General features: G+C 41.4%; 1 protein-coding gene across 2 annotated transcripts; it reads right to left on the bottom strand.

Annotated features, from left to right (window-relative positions):
- Nucleotides 1-2,783: 2,783 nt before the first annotated feature.
- LOC135502114 (beta-secretase 1-like) lies at nucleotides 2,784-20,028 on the bottom strand. Of its 2 annotated transcripts, none has more exons than XM_064794694.1 (10): nucleotides 19,944-20,028; nucleotides 19,341-19,700; nucleotides 18,319-18,407; nucleotides 16,372-16,588; nucleotides 8,637-8,768; nucleotides 7,898-8,032; nucleotides 7,424-7,528; nucleotides 7,080-7,232; nucleotides 6,383-6,614; nucleotides 2,784-4,998 (listed from the first exon to the last, which is right to left on the bottom strand). In XM_064794694.1, exons 2-10 carry the CDS (start codon nucleotides 19,605-19,607, stop codon nucleotides 4,805-4,807), a joined length of 1,524 nt encoding a protein of 507 aa, XP_064650764.1. In that variant the 5' UTR covers nucleotides 19,608-19,700; nucleotides 19,944-20,028; the 3' UTR covers nucleotides 2,784-4,804. The 2 variants fall into 2 exon arrangements, with proteins under 2 accessions (XP_064650764.1, XP_064650763.1); XM_064794693.1 differs by lacking the exon at nucleotides 2,784-4,998 and adding an exon at nucleotides 5,648-6,182.
- Nucleotides 20,029-20,393: the final 365 nt, after the last annotated feature.

Raw genomic sequence — 20,393 nt, forward strand, 5'->3', positions numbered from 1 at the left:
CCCATGTCTCATTGAACCAACTGAGTAGAAACTCCCCTTGCTATTCTCACAACTGGACTTGTGGCAATACTATTGAAGATGTGTCTCAGGAGGTCAGTTGTAGCATTGTCTCCTCTGGCCTATATTCACAATTGGTCTTCAGAAATGCAGGTGTGATGCAGGAGGTCGATCAGTTGTGACTGTGGGGCAGGAGACTGTCGCAGTGGTAGAGGAGACTGTGGCAGTGGTAGAGGAGACTGTGGCAGTGGCAGGAGACTGTGGCAGTGGCAGAGGGGGGACTGTGACAGTGTAGATGTGACCCAGGAAGTCGGTTGTAAAAATGGGATGGGGGCTTTTTCATCAGAAGACATCAGTAGATTGGATCATGACCAGATCATTCTGGTTTCAAATATCATATGTTCTGGTACGATGTTGACAGTGTCTGAGGCCTAAACAAGAGTGGGCTGTTTTATCTGACAGAGACGGTGTGAAACAGAACAAAGGAGATGACTTGTGAGTGAGGGAAGGGAGATTGGGGACCATGAGAGTTCCTATACTCCCTTTCCAATAGTCACCACTTCTCTCCTCACTTTATTGTCTGTCCTGATAGTCACAACTTTTATGAAGACTTCACTATAAAGACATGAGTTGTCTTCAGATGTGCCCCACCTGTCCCATTGTCACAACTGGTCTCCTGTTGGTGCATAAATGGACAATAACTCCAAAAGTTTTCTTTTAACTGGGCTGATATTTTCAGGATGTGATCGAACTGTTTGAAATAACCTGTGTACAAAATTTTAACTTGATCAGATGATTTTGATTTTTTTTTCGATGTTGGGCGACGCCCACCTCATCAGAGCACTAAAATCATCATAACTTTGGTTAAAATCAACTTTATCAGAATTTTTTTGCAGATTTTCATTGGTTTTGATCATATGAAGTGATGTTATGAAAATGAAATTATTCTGAGAAAAAAGTTGAAAAACCGCTTTTCGGAGAGCAAGGCTATTATAGCCCACGGTTTTTTTTCAATTTTGGCCAAAATTTGAGATTTTGATTCTATGGTCCTAAAATGTACTATAGGGTCCTCTGATGACAAAACACACAAAAAAACTGGGAAAAAATAATTTTTGGGGGGTGAAATTTACGGAATGCCAAAAAGTAGTCTGGGGTCCCTTATAAAAACCACCACAAATGTGAAATTAACATCCACACAAGGCTGATACTTTCAGAATCTCATTTCCTTGTACTAATTGACATGTATACCAAATTTGGTCTTGATCCGATCACGTTGACTTTCCTTAGCAACTTGGGTGACGCCCGACAACGAAAGGGCAGTCTGAATGGATCCTGGTTTTCTTATTTGTGAGTCTAAAAAGACATGAAGCACTCAGAATTTTAAGCTGAAATTTGGCATGAGGTATCTTTGGACATTGATAAACACTATATGAGTTGTTGGTTGAATTTTGATGAAAATTTGATGTGTTTTTTGACTCGATAATATCAGATTTTGAAGAAAATCTTTGAAAAATGAATTTTATTCACAGCTTGCAAGAGAATCGTGGGATTTTTTTCACTAATTCTGCATAACTTTTCATTCCCTTCAACGTGGTGCAAATCTTTTTCCAAAATTATGAACGGAAAGTACTTTTTCAATTGGTGATATTTGGCCCCGACTACCACATTTTGATCTCTTGGCATTCGAAGGGTTAAAGTGATTTCTCCTTGATGCTTGAAATATAAGTGTATAAGAGCAGTATTGATCAGGCCAATTTGAAAAAATTCGAAAAAAAACGATTTTTTTGATAGAATGGTGATTTTCATGTTTCGCGATATTTGGTAAATTATCACCAAAATATCGATGATATCAAAGTTTCACTCACAGGTTGATCTGTATAGGCTTTCATCTTGCTGCACAAAAAATTTCATATTGATATCACCTATCGTTTGCGAATGCTGACCCCCCTCAAAAAGGGCAAAAACAGCCTGGACCCTAGGTCTTAAGTGATCTTAGCTCCTATGCATTTGTACACATTAAAAAAATTTAAGACCTGGATCCAAGGAAAAAAGTCAATTTTAAGTTTTCAGGGGCCAAAATTTGTGAAATTTTTGGGGGGGTCTGGAAAACCATGTTCCTGAAGGAATATCGAGTTGAAAATTGGTATACAGGCTCGCAGGACATCACTGAGAAGAATGGCGGTGGTCTCGGCGCGATTCGGCCGATATTAATAATAGTTCTTAGTTCTGCCAAAAGAGGGCAGCACTGAAAGTTTCAATTTCATGGGATTTGAACATTCAGTGTCTTTGAGACACCCTGTATAGACCTGTAGAAGGGATTGGGAGTCCTTTGCTGAGTTGTCCTTCATGCTACAGTCCAGTGTAAGGTATCCAGTTGATGAAGGGGTCATTGGGTGCAGGTAATCAATGACAGCCAGCACATCATCACAGTCCAGTATGTATAGGGGGCATAAGGCTGTCAGACTTCTCAATAGACTGTCGCCTTGTTAATACATTCTCCCTTGTTCCATCTTGTGTCAAGGCACACACAAGATGATCCTTTGGTGGGCTTTCATTGGATGTTACTCAGGTTCATACCACAAGGGAACAGCCAATGGATAGCCTATGTCTTCTGTTGTCACCCCAGTCTAAAGATAGGGCTGGTCGAAGACCGTCCACAGTTAGTAACTGTGACCGGGGCCTTACAGACATACAGAGTGTCCCAACAATCCAATTACATCATTGGATGAAACACAAAGGTTTTCTGGAACATGCAGCACAGAGTTTAAATAAAACAGAGATTCGTATAAACTGATCTTGTTATTTAATTTCTTCCAATATTTCCAGAGAACAATACTATTAGCATAACAGTACTGTAACTAAGTATACAGAGTTCTAAACACATTGGACCAAACTCCAAAAAGGCCATAACAGTTTTTATCTGTTAATGGGCAGGAGTGACTTCAAGAACACGATGACTAGATGTACATGTATGATGGCATTATTACATATGCATCGTGTTGACCCAGAATTACTCCTTAAAACAGTCTTATTCTAGACCTCTTTGCATCTTTGAATCGTCAACAAGTAGAATCCAAGACAAGCACATTGGATTTCATAGGCCTACCGATGCCTGATGCAAAGCTCCAATAGGGGTGGCTAACCATTGAGTATATATGCAAGAAAATCACAGCATTTTGGCCCCTTCTTCCTGTATTCATAAGATAGCTGCCGTGTGCACATAAATACATCTTGTACCCTCTCCCTTTACAGGATACATACTTAATGGTTGGCCCCACAATACATGAATCACATCCCCCCAGTTCTTGAAGTGATCAAGGCTACTACTGCCTCAACTGTCAGCCTGATCACATTAATTTGTAAACATTTCAAACTAAACATCATTATTACCAATAACATTAACCATAAACTATGTACAAGTACTTTAGTTAAAGTCAAAGTACTCCTGTGTATCCATTCTTTCATAGTGATCCAGTATATTAACATGTTAGAAGTCATGTGCTATTACAATATAGCTTGACTTGCACAAAGGGGAGATAAAATTCAGAAGTGCACATGGTGAATTGGAACTGGGCCTTTAGAATTCTCTCAATCTTGATATAAACTGACGTTTAGAATAACAACTAACTTTCAACAGTGAATCAATCGCTAAATAACCTTTTGGTCTAACACCTTTATAAAAACAATCCACAGAACAGAGTTTTAGACCTGCATGTTTGATAAAATATACATCAAACTGTAACATTTGCCTATAAAGTAAGCACCTATTAAATTGATCTCATTTGAACCAAACACCGTTTTAAACAGTCGTATACAATCGGGTTAGATTTGATAATATCAATGAACAAGAGACTTCAGCACCTTGATACATCCCTTCCAGACTACTGGATCTCACAGGACCAAGAGCACTGATCTTGTGGACATGAGACCACTGGCAAAAATATATAAGACAAGCTCTTTTTATGTTTTTGCCACCAGCCCAGGCATATACATGGATTAAAATCATATAATTAGACAAACCACCAAGCAGAATTTGACAACTCCATCCACTTGTTGGGTGTACTGTAAAACCAGTCAGGAGCTGACATGTCCTTTTGATGGCAGAACCAAATTGGCTGTGGCTTTCTCCATTTCAAAGGTCTGCAGCTTGAGTTGTGACAGTTCCTGAGTGAGTTTACAGTAACAGTCCCCTGTACAGATGCATGTATTTTTATAAACAACCATCAAGCAAGTCTTAGTACTGCTTGTTTCTTGGATAAACGTATTGCTGTTTTAAACAAACCATTTGACAACATTTATCTCATGTAAATTGAAAAGATCTGTATTTTTAAGTGTAAAGTTTTACTATGGCTTTAGTCTTAAGTATTGATTTGCCCTAAAATGACTTCAAATTGTCGAAACACCGTCCTCCGTTAAAAGTATAATAAACATGTTCAAGTAAACACCATCTTGGGTTATGTTTTATCATTATTAAATCGATGGCCCCATATTTACAGAAGAGTGAGCTCAACATTCTCCTCAGTTTTTCTAAAATCACCAAAGTAGAACTGTACAAAAGGTATTGGTGATAGGAGAAAATATGAGGGGTGTGCACCAACTATAGTACCAAACCTTGCCAGAAGATGGCACTCGTGAAAATCTATTGAGACAGTCAATTCAACCCCGTATTATTTTGGTTCTTGGCACCTTTCTCTACAAAATGCAAGACAGTCTATTCACCTGTTGGTCACTTAGGAAACATAACAATCTGGCCCACGTGGCTGGTGCCTAAAGTCTTCTTTAAAACTAAATGATTGTATTCAGAGTTCTATTCCTTGAGCAAACCATCCACGTCGGTAATCGATTGTCTTTTCCGGCGACAACGTTGAATCTGCCATTGGACGAGTGAAACGAAGACGGGAATTATACACAAGCCACAGATTCCCGCCATGACGTAGGCGACCGTCATCAACGTCGTCTGATCATTCTGGGGCTTGATGTAGACGCACGATTCTATGTCGGCTGGAAAAGAGTGATGAGAAAGTTAGGACAGAATTTGTCGGATGAACCCAAGGGACCAGGGTGAGGACTGGCAGAACCCTTCATACATCAATCCTTCCATTTGCAAATACGGTGACCAAGTGTATTCACCCAGTCCATAATTTACAATCAGCCCGCCTTGTACAGACCCCAATGTGCCAGAGAATTTAGTGTTGTGAACTGAGCTGAAACTGGCGAAAAGAAAACGTCTCCTGAAGATCATCCCGAGTATCATTGATAGATAATAATAAGTGGGAGGGCATCACCAGGACAAGAAAATATGAAAGTATGTAAGAATTTGAAGCTGGGGATTGAAGGGGCAGTGAAAATCTGTCATAAACGCCGTTAAAATGATGGTTTGCGGGGTACTTTAGGTAGGTACACAGCAGCTAAGTGTCTTGTCCCTTGACCCCTGAAATCTAGAAAGCAGAAGAGTTGGACTAGGGCTACAAAAGGTCGAACGGAACCTGTTGAAAGACACAGAAATAGATTAGGTAGAGTATTGGCAGCATGCACGACCATCCCATCAGAGTTCCAGGAGTCTCCACACAAACTAACTAAAAGCTTGATCAGGGAATCGTCCTTTTATGGGACGAACTGTCACCAGGAAGGTTGATTTCTTTACCTGTGTGAAGGGCCAAGATTACCCCATCCTTGGGCTCAACATGTCCACTCACAGTGATTTAAGTGTCTCCAAACTTCACGCAGTACCGATTAATGATATTACATGTTCAAAGTTAATACTTCCAAGATAGATTTCTACAAATTTAAGTTAAGGAAGCGTCAAGAGAGTTCGTTTTGAAGGCACTTCCAGTTTCAAACACACACACACACTTCCGTGTCATTTTCTATAATCTCACATTCATGAAGTCAAGATTGAAGTTTTTTGGTGTTTTTGTTCACATAAGTCTGAGAGCTGGAAGTATCCCCACACAAAAGTTCAAGATGTCTGTTAGCTTTTATTCACATAATCGTCTCATAAGGGTCATTCAAGCCAATACAGCCACAGTACCCCTGACGTTGACACACATTAATTACTAAGTAGATTATCCCAATGGCTAGAAATAACGCTATCATTACGAACATGACTGAGAAACTCAGGCCCATTTTATATTGTTCATAGCTGTTGGGCATTAGCTGCTTGTAGTGGCAGCTGTGGGTTGGACCTGGAAGAGAATAACGGTGTGAGACTCGCCAAGACTCGTCGTAATATGGCACTGTCTGATTATCAGGCAAGGGGACATCACTCAGAGAGACTTCTCCTTTTAAAACACAACATCAATATCGGTTAATCCACTGAGCTACTCTGTGACGCCACCCAATAGAAGCAGACTCGAGCAGAACTTCATCTTTCCCCCAGACTTACCATTTACAGTGAAAGGTCCATCCACGAATGACCGTCTCTTGGTCACATCCCTGGCGTTACATTTCGATTGAGCAAAACCGACTTGTTTCTGCGCCCTGTCAAATACGACGTAGAATCCCTCCATGACGACAGCACCGAGTACAGTCCCAGTCGTTGAGGCTGTGACCGCAAACTTGAAGCAATCTTGATATTCTGATGTGTCGTATGAGTTGCCTATGGCTCGTAGATATTGCTGTAGAAAACGACGATTCATTAAGACATTATCAGACAGCAGAAACCTACCGCTGGCCACAAGCGAAAAACATGTTACAAGTGACTGCATGAACTCGACGTAAACCAGCCTATTAGGCCGAATCTGATCCTAGGCAGCTTGCTCGTATTCAGTGTTAGCTCTACACTTGGAGGCGCTATTCTCCAGGGAGTATTCCCACTTTGGCCATAGCTGGAGTCCAATCAAATGTCACATGGTAGGGTCTCATGCTTGCCCTGACATAGACACCAGATATAAGGAACCTCGGTTTTATGTCAAGGACTGTGAAGAGCCAAGAATTCTAGGTCCTTGGAAGCCACGCCGGTTCATCCAGAAGGGTTCCCTCGGGATCGAACATGGACCCTATTGTGAGGCAGCCAGCAGGGTTAAACACCAGGCTATGAGGCTCCTCAACCTATGCAACTGAGATATGATAACAGCGCTTACCTGAGGTGAGATGTTGATGTTGAATGTGGTATTTTTATTCATGAGTAAACTCATGGTGATCATGGGAAATGCATCGAATGGCGTGCGATCCTGTGCCCAGCAGAGGATGTCCATCCCCGACCAGAACTTATCCGGCGGAGGATTTGGGAGCACCTGTGAGGAGAGGAGAAGAGAACATCTGTCAGTGAAAAGGGAAAGAAAAGAGCGTGTGTTATCAGACTTTGGGTTGTTGAGACTGATGAACTGGAGCAATTGATGGCAGTCACTTCATGGGAATTGTGCACCGGTAAAACTATGAACGGAGACAAATCTCTGCTCGTATTTTAGGTAAAATGTATACATACCACATTGACCTCTGATCGTATTAATTGGACAAGCTGACTAAACACTTTTTTAGGCACTCGCAAATTTGTCGTACCACTGTCTACTATACTTTTATCAAAGTTATACTGAAAAGAAAATGAAGGCAAGCTGACATCTTCAAATTGAGTACCATACCAGCGCCAATTTTATGGGGCTGTCTGTGACCTTGAGAAACTCAATTAAAATGAATGAGGCTGTTGAGGTTTATGAAGTAAATTACTGGTTTGAGTACTGTCCCAGTGGGACGCTGAAGGCAGCCGAAGATCTTTTAGATGGTTACTGAGACTGAGGGAATGGCCCCCCGTTGGTGTGATGTGATTAGATAGAACACGCAAAGCTCATTGTGGGGACTTAAAGTACAAGGGAACAGTGAAAGCGGAGAAGCACAGAAGACTCAGCAACAGAGAAGAGGGCCTTTCACCGCCAGTATTGGTGTACCAATAGGAATACCTTACCTCTTTACAGTCCATTCCTAAAGTTCTTTTATTAACAAGTATATCTGTAATCACCACCTCATAGTACCACTCTTTATATACAGGCGTGTAGAAAAGTGGTGGATTATATAAATTTTCGTCCATGCCTCCTAAAATCTGGAATGATATAAAAAGGACAATGACATTTTTTAAGAGGATGAACTCGCAACTGCTACCCATGACTCCTAGATTGGGTGTCGGACACCTTTTAACCAGTGCACCACTTGGCTTCAAGATTTTCAGCAACGTTTTTTCAATGATGTGGCTAGTATTGCAAGTACATGCATGTACTTTATAAACAGGCTTTACTTCTCAATTGTACATTTCTCCAGGTAAAACAGCAGACGTTGGATATTTCAAACACCTGACTATGATTAGCCACCTACAATGAATCACTTCTTCAAAATCTTAGCCTGAAATTAAAACATGTTAGAGAAACCTTTGTTCTGTATGCAGGATTTATGATCAGTAGCAAGCACCATATCCAGGCACGGATGCAGGATTACGAGAAAAGGGGCTGCCCCGGGTGATTCACACTCGTCATCCTGGTCAATTTCAATAATATTTGAAGGGGTACACACGCCTGCTGCACCCCCTTGAATCCACTTTTGATATCCGTCTCGAGGGGGCACACTCTATCGACCATCTCCAACATCTTGTCATCCAAGATAATAATGACTCTCATTTCCCCTTCATGAATGGGTGAAGACCGAGTACTCACCAAAGATCCCCCCATGCTGACATCCGTCTTATTCTTCGAGTCCTCAATCCCACACAGCTGCATAGAAAAGATGTCTTCGATTTCTGTGGACTCCGTCATCGAATCGAAGAATGGCACTATTGATGAATCCGGCTGAAAAAAAATAGGAGAATGATTTTATGTCAAGACATGACATGGCGATTTTTAAGGGAGAATATGCAATGTCAAATGGGTTAGATTTGCCTTGGGAAAGTTGAAAGGGGCAATGGGGGCCAGTCCCAGGGGCAGGACTGAGTGCAGATATGTTGATTTGACTGAAGAAATGATGTGAAATCTCATGCCTGCATCTGACCTGCTCTGGCAAAAGGAGGTGATGGCGAGAAAGTACTGGAAGGAAAATCTGTCAGGAACACGAAGCGAGTCATTTCGCGATCATGAGAGATACAAATAGACGACGACAAAGCAACTAGAGCTGAAATAACACGACGCCATCGCTGAGAACCCGGCAGAAAAATACGTGGCGCCAAGGCGATCCACTTCTGCCTCCAAATGTGGTGAAATTGGAGCCGCTTTTTCCCGTCGCCATGTAAACATAACACATTCTACAAAATCAATAGTTGTTCTCGGTTTCATGATCAATGTGATTTGTCGGGGGACTAGTCTTGGCGTCTGACTGGTGCCAATTGCTCTAAGACTGTAAGCGATGTGATTAAAGGCCGCGTGTCATCATTTGATGGTTGATGGTCCCAAACAAAAGTTGACTTTCAAGGACTTAGGAAAGGCAAAGGTCATAAAATCGAGGTCCATGAAAGATTTACCCCAAATTGTGACACTTTGATTGACTGGAAGTCTGGCCTACTTAGGAAAGTCTGCAGACTGTGCCAGGGCGTTTTATCGTAGAGTCTACATTTGCAAGAAGCCATTTGATGGAGTGCAAATCAAACTTGTTCCCTTGTATACATCATAACAAGCTGTGCGCCGAAACGCAGAAATCTTGCCTGGCCTGAATGAGGTCCCATCAGAGGCCATACATCATGGAAAACCAGAGATGCTAACTGCGTTCATTCGTTAAAGAGCCCACGAGGTTTGTATGGCATTAATTCTCGGCAAAGTGCATTCACTTTGGTAGCAATTTGATAAACCGGAGCGAAATTAGTAACTAATCTCGGGACTATTGTTGTCTTCCAGACGTCATCAACATCGATTTGAGATTTAACCCTACAAGGTCTGAAGACATTTTAGATGACGGTAGGTTCTCTGATTGGCCTGAACGCAAATGCCTCGACCTAAGCCACAAAACATCTGATGCTGCTCGGGGAAAAATGACCGAAGAACACGGCAAACCCTGTACATACATCCCCCACTCCAGATGAGATATTAATATGAGGCGGTCGCTTATCCCCCGAAGATCTCGGCCAACATATCTCGCCAACGATCTCCAGTGCTCTTCAAACATCATCTGTAGTTTCCGCAAACATGGCAAAATGACAAAGTGCGGCAATATCACCGAGCCACAGAATGAAGATTGTCCCACAAGTATTTTCATGACTCTGATGGGAAATGTGGTATTTTGCACATATGGTCATGACAAACAGAACAGTTGATAAGGTAGACAGTGCTGCTAACTAGATCTGCTGGTATAGGCCTGATGAATACTGCCTGTGGGTACTACCTATCCCGACTCCTCATTAACTCAAGACTGAGACTTACTTTTCTTATACATCTGAAATCGTTAAACTCAGCATGTTGAACCCAGAACCGAAAATCAGTAAAATACACGAACTTCAACATCACTCTCGCACTGAGGTGAAATTAACAAGGTGTTGAGAACGTGATGAAATAGCTCCACATATGCCACATTTCCTAACTTTCCAAATGAAAAATGTCCCTAATCAAATTAGAGCGAGAATAATTTGAATTCCGAGTTGGATGTGCTTAGTACCCCCCTGCAGTAGTTTCATGACTTACATCTCTAATAATGTGATGGATTGGAACGATGCTAAGAGGCGTATGAGCGGAGTGAGTGATCTGGAGCGGTAATGAAATTACCGTCAAAGCAGGAGCAGCCAGAGGTTGAGGGATAAAGATGATAATGTTAGCATATTGAAGGGGTACACCATTCATGTTTACTGGTGGCTCTGGAAAATAGAATCCGGTTATTGGAGTCTTTGGGTTAATGACATACAGTGGAATCTCCCTTAGCAGACACCTTGCTATCAAGGACAACCTCTCTATCAAGGACACTACTTTTGTCGAAAATTTACTGTTTCCATTCAATTTGACCTCTCTAAACAGGACACCTCTCTATTAAGGACATCATGAGACAGTTCTAAGGGTGTCCTTATTAGGGAGGTTCTACAGTAATCTACTCTTATTCACATTATTGTATGACATTTCATGATTTGAGCTCCGACATTTATATTGATATAATTACACATTTGTGAAGTAGAGCGTCATCAGTAGCAGACATTGCCTCGTTAGATGAGTTATCTCCACTAATGAGCCTCTGATGAGTTGTGGAGTAGGCCATATTGATTTGATGGAACAGTAGTTCACCCAACCACTCATAGTGAATTGATGCTGTCATTGAGTTTGTAACCATCGATGTAAAATCTATATATGTTTCTGAACAAGAAATCTCAACCTCATAATCCGTCGCTGTCACCCTAGGACAGTGTAACTTGAGCCTCCGACAACAATAATATGCCAGTATCAGCCAATTATTATTCCACGGCCGCCAACTTGTATTCAGTCATCTGAGTTTCTGCCACGATCCTCTCATATTCAATTCATAACTTGGCCATAACGCAACATTCCTGAAACAAATCACTCCCCAAGGAGAAGTCGTATCTTATTTATGGATAACGGGCTGAGGGGTTGCCCGGCAAGTACAACTCTTGTCATTATTGAGAGCATTATGGGATGATTATAGCACCAAGTGTAATCAGGAGAACAATTTGCAAATGGTGTTTTCGGCTTCTGGCTTTGGGCAGAGCAAAATAGTGTTTCGCTTTCACCCAAGAGAGCCGGGACATGCGGGATGCCGCTGTCTGCTGTACAAGCCTCATGCAGGTCCTGGATTTAAGTTCCGGGGAATTTGGGCCTAAATCCAGGCTCATAACGTCCGTCGATTGGGACAGTTTGCTCTATCTGGTGTCATACCCACATATGCTCACATCTAGTAAATATCGAGGCATGGCTTCATCCGAAAACAATGATAGGCCTATTTCCTCAGACCCATCACTGACTTTCTTTAGAATCATTATGGATGTCTCAAGCTTCATCTGAATCCCTAAGAAATCATTTACCATTGTGCGCTTCTTCAGCATCATGCCCAAGTACTCTTTCTCAGAAGTATTGAAAAGCAATTCCACAATGGATCGACTCAGCGGGCTCATTAGGAGAATCCAACTACCTCCACAAATATTAGATATTCCGCCAATATTGTCATCAATGAGAAGCAGACTGATGGTAGCGTGTTACTGTTAGTTGGTTCAGCAACTTCAGTCAATCTTTGGAGGAAATCGACCGACGGCAGGGCAGGTGCCAGTATCATGAGCACTGGTGCTAATGCCCCTCTGCTCATGCCTGTAGTCCCCCTTTAAGACCATACAGGTATCTGTAAAAGAGTTTCATGATAGCCCAGTAATGGCTTTCATGCGCTCAATATGATTCAAGCTTATGAATTTTTCAACAGGGCATGTCAGAAAGCCAATTTGTATGCAACTGCAAAAAAGATCGTTGCACATGAGGTAATTTATGACAGCTTTGTAACAAAAAATGCCTTAAAAGCTTCCTGTTTGCAAGCCCCATACCTGGCAGGAGATATCAAGCATTCCGACCAGTAATTCCCCACATTACGAATCCCAACACGACTTCTAATCAAAGACGAAGATGATTGATCGTCTCTTGTGATCGTCTCTTGTTGTCGGGATATGAAGAAAAGCCCGAACTCATTTTTCATCATCTGTCAATGTCGTGGCCCAAATGACGCAAAGAAATAAAATCGTTTTGAATTCTATCTAAATCACTTGTCAAATCTGTCCCAGTGGTTCGTTTTGCTGGAATACATCAACTTGTTATGTGTTTTTATAAAATGATTCTGCTCTAGAGCAGATGCTATTCCACTAAAAGGAATGGTGTGGTTTATCGTGTGCTCTAAATCATGTCGGCTTAGAACTGTACACGTAGGTTCTGCTTTACAGGTGCTGATGCAGTTAACATGGTAAAAAAAGAACAGTGTGGTTTTAAAATGGAGTTAAACCATGCTGTCTTAAAGTGATACTATGATGTGATTTACAACTTTGCGGAAATACGTCCGTTTTTAATTGTTGATCACAATGTAAAGCTCAAATTTTCCATTTTTGATTAGATTTATTATAAAATCGCTGAATGTAAACCACCGCAACCGCGAAAATGTTCATGTTGTGACGTCATCAACGAAAACGGCATCGAAGCGAGCCGTCCGGGCGGGTTTAAACCATCAATTTCTAGAAAATGTGCATTTCGATTCGAAAACCTTCCCGATTTATGAGAAAGTGACGTAGTCATTTGTCAAAAACAGCTAAAACATTATATGGAGAAATTTGACATGAGTTACCCTTTAAAGCTGCAGGTACAATTCATTTTGCCACACAGAAAATTAGAGTACTGTGCTCATTTTCTTAAGAAGAATGGTGAGGTTTGGTGCAAAATCATGCCATCATTGCGTGATGTATCATAAGAGTTACTATCAAACCACGCTATACATGGTATAAGATTTGTCCCTGGAATTTTACAATTTGAACCCAAGGGGCTACATTTACCCAAGGGGCTACATTTACAATTTGAACCCAAGGGGCTACATTTACCCAAGGGGCTACATTTACAATTTGAACCCAAGGGGCTACATTTACCCAAGGGGCTACATTTACCCAAGGGGCTACATTTACAATTTGAACCCAAGGGGCTACATTTACAATTTGAACCCAAGGGGCTACATTTACCCAAGGGGCTACATTTACCATTTGAACCCAAGGGGCTACATTTACCCAAGGGGCTACATTTACAATTTGAACCCAAGGGGCTACATTTACCCAAGGGGCTACATTTACAATTTGAACCCAAGGGGCTACATTTACCCAAGGGGCTACATTTACAATTTGAACCTAAGGGGCTACATTTACCCAAGGGGCTACATTTACAATTTGAACCCAAGGGGCTACATTTACAATTTGAACCCAAGGGGCTACATTTACCCAAGGGGCTACATTTACAATTTGAACCCAAGGGGCTACATTTACCCAAGGGGCTACATTTACAATTTGAACCCAAGGGGCTACATTTACCCAAGGGGCTACATTTACAATTTGAACCCAAGGGGCTACATTTACAATTTGAACCCAAGGGGCTACATTTACAATTTGAACCCAAGGGGCTGCATGGTCATCCTCCCCCTAGCGGGCAGAAAACCAGCGCTTGTAACTTCTTTTGACATGTTAAAGAGAGTAAGAGAAGAGTGTACAAGAATGTACATGAATGAAATCGACACTCCTTAACTGCAGCAATGATACAAGGCTGCATGCACATACCCTGAAACAGCTCAAAAGCGAGCCAGTTTATCGAAAACCAATAAGACACAAAACTACAAGTTGTAAATCTCTCACAGGACATTTCCACCATCGATTGAATGCAAAAATACCATGACTTCAATCAAATTATAACGAAATTTTATCTTGTCTGATGCAAGAATTTATCAATTTCTATTAAATTATCAGCTTTTAATGTGGAGAAAGTAAATTGCCCTCAAATCCCATTTGGAAACCAATTGCTTCATAAAGCGGAGAGATATGCAGATTTTCTCCTCTTGAGTTTGTTCCATTTGTTCGTCTAGATTCCGTTACCATTTTATTTACATTTTTCAAGAGCCGTTGAAGCAACTCAAAAACACTGCAAAGTGGATCGAGCCATTATCGTCATTTTCGTTTACATGCGTATCTCGTCACATCGCAGTTTGTGGTATTGATGTAAGACGAGGCTGTTGAGGCAAAAATGAATATGCCTGACCCATTTCATCAAAAATATACAACCATTGAGTTTCCGGGGTTTCTGTCTGCAAGAAGCACATGTCTACTTCTCACACTAGCCATCAGACACCGGAAAAACAAAGCCGCATGAAAGAATGGTGATTGTCGTTCCAAATCCAACCACCTACATCGCAGTCGTTCCTCAACTTTGATATCATATTCATTCGATCTCAAATACACAGTAAAGGAGAAAGGTCATGAAGAGTATTATAACATCGAAAACATCCCCATCACAGGCCGCTGAACAACCTCATTTGAAATGCAACAAACGCGGTCAATTTCACGGTGATCGGTCCTTGCCATGTCAAGCCTTGATCGCCATGGTAACGTCACTTCCAGTCTCTTAGAAACTGAGCGATTTTGTGTTTATGTCCCAAGAGGCTGCTAATGAGGCGAGAGTCAATCTCCCGAGAAGTTGGAAGAAAACTTCAAGATCTGAATGGTCAGGCAATCTGGTGACGACAGTCTTCGTGATGTTTCACCAACATTCCTGGTAAGGCTGGGCTTACATGGAGTTCATGTTGACACTTGTAACATGTCATGTTTAAGAAGGAGCCAGTCATCGCCAAAGAGCGGGCTAAATAGGATTCTCGATGTAACTTTTTCACCATTGTGTCATCCGTGACATGTTTCAAGCCTAAGGTCTCACTGCCAAGACAGTTTCCGCTGCTATGAATGAGTTTTTTAACAACCGCTTTATATTTCATTTTGTAAGCACCAGCTAAGGAAGTTTGAAATCAAATTATCTCAACACCAATAACTTCCAATGCTCTCTCTGCCAATGTGAAATCAAGTTCCCACCGCAAACACATCATTCCCCGAGCAACAATATCGATGTTTTTACGACTGTTTGTGGCTGATTTGCATTCGAAGTGTTCTGCCATGCTTTGAATGACAATGATTTGCTGAATGTGAGGAAGTAATATGTGGAATGTACATTTCTCTTGCAAGCCCAGGACAACAGGGTGTCATTGATGGTTCAACTGCGTGATCGCAACACACTGGAAGCTTTCTTCGTAGACACCTCTCAACTGAGGAGACCCTCTCTATTAAAGACACTGCAATATGGTCCCAAATCGGTCATTTCCAAAAAACAACACACAGTCTCCAACAGCTTGTAGATGTAACAGCGACAAATCATATCACATACATTACCGACCATCTAATAAAATTCTGTTTCTTTGTGTAACTTCAAATTTCCTGACTGACGCCGCCCTACGGAAATAACTATCAAGAGTTTTTACAGCCAAGCCTGCATCGGAAATGTCTTCGTGTCTCGAATGACAGATATGGGAATTGCAATTCCGTACAAGGAGACAGGCAGGCCGCAACATGTCACATGATACAAACGTGAAACAAATCTTTTTTCTCGAGTTAGTTGCCGATGTTAGGATATGAAGTACATCTGGTGAAATATTACATGTCATTTGTAGGAAAGATAAAAGTGAACAAAATTGTATCAGCGGAAGATATTTTGAATGCTTTTCAATCTCATTTTGGCGTGCTTTTTACTTCTTTTTCATCAGCCACTTACTACAGTCCAGCAAAACCACAGGCACAGGGCTCGACAGTAGTGGAGATGATGGATGCCAGTGCTGCCCTCCAGTTAAACCCCATTTCTCCCAAATTTCCACTGTGGCATGAGGCAAAGGTGCCTGTCGCCTTCCAGGTTCAAAAAAATCTCAACTTACCCTAGCAATGGTGGCATAGCCCATTCCAAGAATGCCTTGCCAATTCGACCCGTTGATGAAGAACTTTTCGGAACTCCAGATTCCTGCTATATTAGCACGAACCAAGACGTTGGGGAGAGAGGTGAACTGCACGATATCGCTTCCTAAGGTCCCCTTCCAGTTGCCCTGGGTGTACGGCACATAGATGGTTGTGCCTATGTCTCTATACCCGAAGGACCTGGAAAGACAAGGTGGAATGAAAATTCAATTTCTAACTTTATGCGCAAATAACTTGATTACAAAACATAGGTAGGGCCGACGCATTGGAATCAAAAGCCGGTGAAACTTCATCACAGGGCCTACAACGAGTCCAAAAAATTTGACTGGTGAATATCAAACACCTCAGAATTTAGCTAAATTTAACTGGAGCCCTGCTTGGAAGGGCAAGAACATCACTAGGCAACTCACTTTGCCACTACCTACTCAAAGTCCCATCGCAAAGCCTTATTTAGCTGGTAACCATGGAAACATAAATGTTTTCCTTTCTTCCATATTTGCGATACATTGAGAATCTGAGCCGTTTGTCTCGGGTTGTCTTGGTGATTACAACCTGTGGGTGTTTCTATGTTACTTTTTAGGACGGTTTAGCGTTTCCCCAGATGCTAAACGACTGGTACACTTGAGAAGCTGAGAATACAGATGACGATATTGAGCAGATTTGTCAACAGTTTCTCATGTTTTGCACATGGGCGTAAAATGGCTTATGCGTCTTAATGCAAATACAAGGCTCGAACGAACTGGCATTTGCTCTTTCAAAGGTGAGCTGTTCCTATTGACAGCAAGAAATGCAGTTACACAGCATTGTCTGAGCAATCCAACATACTGATCAGTACTGTTTGAGCAATCCAACATACTGATCAGTACTGTTTGAGCAATCCAACATACTGATCAGTACTGTTTGAGCAATCCAACATACTGATCAGTACTGTTTGAGCAATCCAACATACTGATCAGTACTGTTTGAGCAATCCAACATACTGATCAGTACTGTTTGAGCAATCCAACATACTGATCAGTACTGTTTGAGCAATCCAACATACTGATCAGTACTGTTTGAGCAATCCAACATACTGATCAGTACTGTTTGAGCAATCCAACATACTGATCAGTACTGTTTGAGCAATCCAACATACTGATCAGTACTGTTTGAGCAATCCAACATACTGATCAGTACTGTTTGAGCAATCCAACATACTGATCAGTACTGTTTGAGCAATCCAACATACTGATCAGTACTGTTTGAGCAATCCAACATACTGATCAGTACTGTTTGAGCAATCCAACATACTGATCAGTACTGTTTGAGCAATCAAACACACTGCATTCTGCAGTAATCCTTATGGTCTATCCATCGTCAGTGACCGGGAAGCACAAGCCCTTTGGCTTATCCAATGAATATGGAAATGCCCCTTGGAGACGGCCAAAGATTTGATCAGGGTCGAGCGGCTGTCATGTGTCTTAAAATTGATCCATGCACTATCTCGGTGATATGACCGGTGTCATTTTTATCAATAAGTATATTGATTGCAATGGCTGTTGGTTGTGCCGGAGCAATTTAATGGTTGTATAAAACCCGATTAAAGTCAGGCTAGGGAAGAGAGGGAGATGTGGGATGCGTAGAGTTTATGTGCCATGAATGTCCCTGTGGTTTTCGGGTCAAGCATCTGGGCTTTTCATGTTTGGGTCCAGATGAAAGAGGGGACACCCGGCCCTCACATGCGAAAATCAATTTCAAGACTTTTCATCTGCAATTTCACAGATCGTTTTTGACCATGAGAAGAGCTGAGGGCCAACCCCCTTGGAGATGCATCAGGTTTTGATGTTACAGAAGTGCTGAATTCAAGTATTTTTCTAATAGATTTGTTAATTATTCATTCTACCAAATATATATCAGCATAACATCCTTACCTGTCTTTGTGGAAGTATTTGGTGATGTCAACATGAGGTGCTGAGGCCACAGCAAAGTTGCTGCTCCCAGTGTCAACTAAGACATTAAGCTGAAACAGTATCAAAGGGAGAGTTTAACATGACATAAAGGTCATTTTGAACGCCATCATCAAAATCTTTCAAACTACCATGGGCATTGAAAGACAAGAACAACTTCAAGTAGATTGTTTCAGGTTTTGGCGAACTTTTAACCACGTTTTGACCTGAAAATTTATCATTTTTCACTTGTTGTAATGAACCAATACATAGTACAAACAAATATCATAATCAATCATCATCAATAATAACTATTGAACGAAATAGACAGAAAATCAATTCCTAATCCTAATTTATACAATTTAACTCCTAATTTATATCATTTAAGTAGCACAAAACAACTCTGCATCATACTGACGACATGAAGGCATTGTCACATTCTGAACTGGCAACAGATGTCCAATTGAAAATCATGCAAAATTTATGCCGATTTTATTTTCGGATCCATACATACTCTGAATGTCACACTTGTTGTGAAAAATGCATACATAATGATGATGACATACTGTGTATACAAGTAGGCCTATAGTCATCAGAACAGAGTACAGTGATTCCGCATTTTAGGTCGCAATCGAAGGCAGCAATTGGGACATCGAATTTGAAATCATGACACTAGAACTAGAAAGCATGATGAAAATTCCAACCATTGATGACACCAACTGCGCCAAAATGACAATAAAGGCCTGATTCCACCACGGAAGAATGTTTTCCCACTGCAGTTACAACCGCAGCAAAACAACGCTCGGACAGCAGTTAGTAAAATACCTCCGGTGTGTGGTCTTCTGATACCACGGCATCTTACTAACTTTGCCCGCGGGAACGACCAAATTGTTTTTCACAGCAGTGACTGCAGCAGGAAAACGCTGAAGTTGGGGCTCAAGAGGTTATGCCTTATGGAGATAGAACATAAATCCAGATCTACAAAGTGAATGGATCAAATTTCATACCTTCTGCGGTGGCGTCCCAATCTCGACTTCAATGAAGTACCCCTGCCCTGGCTTGCCACTCAAGTTATCCTCTTGCTGGGAAAAGAATTTCACGTCCTTGATCCGTAGGGCCGCGTTGACAAGCCGGCGTGACCTCAAGAGGTTAACACGAATACCATCGCCCAAGGTCAACGTAAACAACAGGGTGAACACAAATGTGTAACGAAGAACTTTAGTCCGAAGACAACTTGGTAGTTTGGTCAGAACGGAACTGTAGACGGCCGCCATTTCCAATCTGATCGTCAGTGGCGACTCAGTGAGTCAGTGTCAGATGGTTCTACTCGTAAATGTCACAGCGCCATCTTGTCGTTATTTACTGCCCTGAAATGATAGATATTTCTTCTCAATATACATTACATTATGGATCTTTCTCCAAGCATTGATGTACATAGGCCTACATACTTAATAGTACTACACACACACAACCAAGTCCAATGTCGTGATTCTTAGCCTAAAGCTTGATAAAACCCCCTAAAACTTTACTTGAAAGACAACATGAACAATAAGACTATACATCAAAAATCTAACTTAGACACTTGGCCACAATATCCAACTGTTTCTCACCTCTTAGATAAATTCCACGACTAAGATAGTATATGAATGAACACATATCGTTATTATGATTACTTCCTTGCATTTGTCACGTTTGTGTTGTGAACGGCAAAACACGTAGGTACGCGGTTGAAAAGCAGCCACAGTGTTGAATCAGTCTCGGTACCAGGAGGAATCCTGCTGTACAATTAGATAGTGCTGCCATCTATATATAATTGATGTAACTACTTGAATCTATTTTATACAGGGCGAGTCATAAAACACCCTAGGGTATATTTCAATGAGCAGGACACTTGATGATGATGATGATCATCATCATCATCATCATTCAGGCGTCATGGTCCAGAATGGGACTTTTGCCTTAGTTGCTGGTTGGCGCATGGGGTCTTGCAAACCAATAAGAAATCAAATCAGTAAAACTCCTTGATGATGATGATGATGGTGATAATGATAATGATGATG

This window comes from Lineus longissimus, chromosome 18 (assembly GCF_910592395.1).
Source record: "Lineus longissimus chromosome 18, tnLinLong1.2, whole genome shotgun sequence".
Lineage (NCBI taxonomy): Eukaryota > Metazoa > Nemertea > Pilidiophora > Heteronemertea > Lineidae > Lineus > Lineus longissimus.

Coding starts and splice junctions, on each gene's coding strand:
- LOC135502114 (XM_064794693.1), bottom strand. CDS start 19,607: ATGGCGGCCGTCTACAGTTCCGTTCTGACCAAACTACCAAGTTGTCTT. Junction 16,589..18,318: donor AAATACTTCCACAAAGACAG/GTAAGGATGTTA, acceptor TTGTCTTTCCAG/GTCCTTCGGGTATAGAGACA. Junction 6,615..7,079: donor ACATCAACATCTCACCTCAG/GTAAGCGCTGTT, acceptor CGTTTTCTACAG/CAATATCTACGAGCCATAGG.